This window comes from Glycine max, chromosome 4, assembly GCF_000004515.6.
Source record: "Glycine max cultivar Williams 82 chromosome 4, Glycine_max_v4.0, whole genome shotgun sequence".
NCBI lineage: Eukaryota > Viridiplantae > Streptophyta > Magnoliopsida > Fabales > Fabaceae > Glycine > Glycine max.
The window spans coordinates 48,470,628-48,475,932 of NC_016091.4; the positions used below are offsets into that span (position 1 = coordinate 48,470,628).

Consider the following 5,305-nt stretch of genomic DNA (forward strand, 5'->3'; position numbering starts at 1 on the left):
GTACAGATCCTTGACAACTTAATAATTCAGTAATTAAGCTGCTGAGTCAACCACTCTCTCTCATCACAACACACAGATCGTGTAAGCAAAATACCCATGGACAAAACAAAGAAGTAGAGACAACAATGCATGATAATTTACCGCTTCAAGCAAATATTCAATACCTAGAGCAGAACTCAAATAGATATTCTCAAAAGAAAAAGTTTGACAACACAAAATTGTAAAATCCCAGCTAATCAAAAGGATCTCCAAACCAAAAACCTAACATAAATGTTTTCATCCTCTACCCTCTACTCTTCTCTGATATTGTTCCCTTCGCTCGCTGACATGCATAAATACCATACCATCAAAGAACTCCCTGATATCCTTATTTTTAAGCAGTTGAAAACAAATAAATAAACAATTAATTAAAGCTAAACCAATTGCAGGATTGGGAAAAGTTTGGGTGGTGACATGTGCATAGAGAAAGAGTATATATACCTGATTAATGAGAGCCCAAGACCTAGAAACAAGCTCATTGTGGTTTCCATCCAAAACCAACTCATCCTTCACTTTTTCAGATCGAACGGAAACGCCCTCGAGGAACTTCTTCCTGATATCCTTAGCTTTAAGATGGCATCTCTGTAGAAAACAAACAAATAAACAATTAATTAAAGCTAAACCAATAGCAAAATTGGGAAAAGTTTGGGTGGTGACATGTGCATAGAGAAAGAGAGAGTATACCTGATTACACAAAACTAGAAACAAAGATATCATGAAGTTCCTTGAGAGAAAAGGTAAAGGATGAATTGGTTTTGAATGGAAACACAAAACTCTAGTTAGATAGTTCCAGGTTCCTATGTTAATTGGGCTATAGGACCAATGCTTACACTTAGGTTGTTAACCCTTTATTTTGAAATTAAAATAAAAAAAGAAAATCTAAAATGTTAATTGGGTGCCCATTTGTTTAATATGGAAAAGTTGGAATCTTTTTATTTTTACTTTTAAGTTTTTTTACACAGAAGTTTTTACTTTTAAGTTATTCATCAGTATTTTTTTGTTGGTGGACAGGAGATTGTAAAAATTTAACATTCATCCTTATCCTTAAAAATAAAATTCAACAAGAACCATTTTTTGTGTCTAAATTTCTTTTTCTTAGCTTTTGTTGCAATGTTATTTTTTATTATTAATATTTTCTTGTCAAATATTTTGTAATTCATATTTCAAAACACACATTAAAAAAAATCACATAGATGCAAAAATATATGGTCATTTTAGTCCAATAACTAGTATAACACTTACATGTTATATGAAAAAAATTAAATTATAAAAATAAAAATGTACTAAATTATGTATAATTATTTTAAAAGTAATAAAAATTGTTACAAAATATATTCAAGGAAATATATAATATAAACATAATTTTTATTATTTTTTCCTATCATTATTATAAGGTCCAATTAATTAATTTACCAGGATTTAGAAAAAATTGTTAATTTATTTGACACTATTAAATTTATCTTAAATTATTTTTTTTAAATAACCCATGAACAAAACTAATAAATATTAATGAAATATGTGTCTCTCACGTCATTCTACGACTGATTTTATTGGAATATTTTTTTGTGATAAAAGAACTGATGGAGAGAACATTTTAAATTTAACTTTATAAAACAGATCAAATCACATCTTTAATTTAGATCTTATAATAAGCATTGAAAGTAGACAGTTTTATTTCAATAATTCCTTTGTAGTTAGCATTTAACCTAGTTTCAAGTACAAAGCATTTGAAACCAAGATTGATTAGAATGATTTTCAACGAGTCTCGCATATTATTCAACATGACATAAAAAAGAGTGATTGGGTTAATAAATCCAATATACACTACATTATAATTATTTTAAAAGTAATGAAAAAAATGTTGCAAAACATATTCAATGAAATATATAATATAAAACATAAATTTATTAAAATTTTATTCCAATAATTGATTTGTGGTTTAAAAGCAGTATTTAAATAGTTTTATTCAAACCTTTGACATGGAAAAAAAGTGACTGGGTTAATAAATTCAAAACAAATTTATGTACTGGTTAGATTTATATAAAAAAACCATGTTTAGCCTTAGTATTATGAAATATTGTATAGTCACTTATTTAAGAAATTTTGAGACAATCATTTGAGACAATAATTCTTACCTTCTAGAAAAAGTCACTCTAAAAGGTAAAGATTACCTTCTATTCCAAGATGGGAGTTTCTGGTGAAAGGGGTATTATTTTTTTCACACACAATGAGAGATGCAGAGATCCAAATGCCCCAAACTTGGGTGTAAGTTGTGGGCCTAACCCAAATAATTAGCTTTTAAAGTTTTTGTTTGAAGTTAAAAATATTAGGTTATTGGGATATAAACATGGGATGTGAGGTACGACCTAACCCAATACTTACACACATAAACATGAATTAGGGTTTTGGAGTTGTCACCCGATAGGCGTTGCCCGAGAGGGACAGTTGCAAAGATTATGCGAGTTGTAAAGATGAAGACTATTCTTTCCTCAAAGACCATGAACATCCTTCGTGTTGTGAGCATCAAGGTTCATGCCAAGGTCATCAAGGTTGAGAGTCCTTGTGAAAAATTGGTGCGAGACTTCAAGGCACATAGAAAAAAATTACACATTTAAAAAATTCACATACAAAATTTGATGAAGAAATATATGGTCATTTCATTCCAATAACTGTATAACACTTACATGTTAAATAACAAAATTAAATTATAAAAAATAAAAAAGTGCTAAATTATATATAACTATTTTAAAAGTAATAAAAAATGTTACAAAATATATTCAACGAACTATATGATATAAACATAATTTCTGTTATTTCCCATCATTGTTACAAGGTCCAATTAATTAATTTATCATGGTCTAGAAAAATTGGTTAATTTATTTGAGACTATTAAATTTATCTTAAATTAATATTTTTCAAAACTATCCCATGAACAAAGCTAAAAAATATTAATGGGATATATGTCTCTCACTACCAAGTCTACGACCCACTTTAGTATAATATTTGTGTGAAAAAATAATTGATGTATAGAACATTTTAGTTAAACTTTATAAAATACATCAAATCACATTTTTAATTTGGATATTATAATAAGGATTGAAGGTAGTAAAATTTATTTTGTAGGTAGTATTTAAACTAGTTTCAAGTACAAAACATTTGAACCCAAAATTGATTAAAATTAATTTCAAACATTCAGTATGACTTGAACAAAGTGGTTGGGTTAATAAATTCAAACCAATGACTATTGACTAGTATAACACTTGCACATAATATGACAAAATTAAATTAAGAGATCTAAAATACACTAAATTATAACTATTTAAAAAGTAATAAAAGAATTGATACAAAACATATTCAATGAAATATACAATACAAAACATAACTTTTCTAGAATGATTATTCTGGAATAATTTGGAAGTAAATTTTTGGTTTGCCAAAAGGTGATTGAAGAAGAGTTTTGAAATACTTTATTTCAAAATTGTCATTTCAAAACCTCATGGGATAACTTTTATTAAATAGTTTTGCAACATTTATTGTTATTTTAGAAGGTAGAATTTCTGGCTATTCCATTAAACAATTTTTACCTTTTAGAATAGTTATTCCATGATAGAAATAATTACTCCAAAACTATTTTGGAAAAAATTATTCTAAAATAAGGTGATACAAAACTATTCCAAAATAGCTATTTCTGAATAAAAATAAGTATTTCAAAATTATTCTGAATTATCATTTTATAAGGTAACTTTTACCTTCAGAAAAAAAAAATATTCCAAAAGGAAGAAATTACCTTCCAAAATGATCATACACTAGAATGAGAAATCATGGTGAAATGATTATTTTTAGGGTAAATAATTATTTTTGTCTCTTATTGTGTAATTCGCTGATAAATGCATCCCTAAAAGTTAAAAATACAAAATTTAGTCCCCGAACATGTAAAAAGTGCAACAAATATATCAGATTGTTAACTTTCGTCCGTCACATTAATAAAATAACACATGTGACACAAACAGACAAATTTATCATTAAAATAATTACCAGCATGACCATTTTGACTAGATTGAATGAAAATGTCAGTAAGATACCATTTTTGGACGTAAATATCAGTAATTTTTTTGTTGGACAAAAATGTCAATATTTTTTTATAGAAGGAAAATGTTAGTAATTTTTTTTAGACCTAAATGTTAGTATGTTCCATTGGACCAAAATGTCAACAAGTTATCATTATTGGACGAAAATGTAAGCAATTTTTTTATTGAACCTAAATATCAGTATATATTGGACTAATTTGTTAGACCTAAAATTTTATTTTATTTAAGGGTAAGATATAATTTTAGGGTAAATTTTTGTCATTTTTTATAGTTATAAGCATAACATTACAATAATCACTTAAAAAATATATTTGCAAACATAATTTAAAGCAAACATGATAATAAAGACAATATTGATTATCAACCATAACTTGTGTGTCGCAATAAAAATTATCTAAAATAAAAATTGTACCAATTTACCAAAATAAACCTTATAACAGTGTATCAATTGTTACAAATTTTTTCAAATTATAATAATTAGTCACTATCTACTATAAATAAAATATAAATATATTTCATATTCCACTTTTTGGAAAGTTAACGGTCAGATATACTTGTTTCACTTTTTACACTTTCGATGACTAAATTTTATATTTTCGTCTTTCAGGGACGCATTTGTCAGCAAATTACACATTCATGGACAAAAAATTACTACTTATCCTATTCCTATTCCTAGAGACTGGAAATACAAAAAATCAAGAAAATATTATATGATAAATATGTCCCTATGTTGACAATTAGAGGTTGTCACCTTAACAATCATTTCAGTGACAAGTTCATCCCTCTATGTCACATAGGCTATTTTATTAATGATGACTGACAGATGTTAACGACCAAATATATTTGTTGTATATTTTACATTTTTGGAGACTAAATTTTATATTTTAATCTTCCAAAGACACATTTATTAGTGAATTATACATTTAAAGATAAAAGTGACTATTTATACTTATTTTTATCCACATATAAAATGAGAGGTGCATAATACAAATTTGGAGGTAAAAGATTTAAAAGCCCCAAACTTGGATGTAAGTTGTGGGCCTAACCCAAATAAATTAACTTTTAAAATTTTTGTTTAAAGATAAAAATATAAGGTTAATGGGATATGGACATGGGCCGTGAGGTATGACCCTAACCCAATAGTTATATATAAACGTGAATTAGGGTTTTGAAGTTGT

At 26.8% G+C, this 5,305-nt stretch overlaps 1 protein-coding gene across 1 annotated transcript; it reads right to left on the reverse strand.

Moving 5' to 3' along the window:
* LOC121174804 (60S ribosomal protein L9-1) lies at positions 1 to 841 on the reverse strand. Its single transcript, XM_041015027.1, has 3 exons — positions 724 to 841; positions 481 to 621; positions 1 to 366 (listed from the first exon to the last, which is right to left on the reverse strand). The coding sequence occupies exons 1-3, from the start codon at positions 754 to 756 to the stop codon at positions 277 to 279; spliced, it is 264 nt and encodes an 87-aa protein (XP_040870961.1). The 5' UTR covers positions 757 to 841; the 3' UTR covers positions 1 to 276.
* Positions 842 to 5,305: the final 4,464 nt, after the last annotated feature.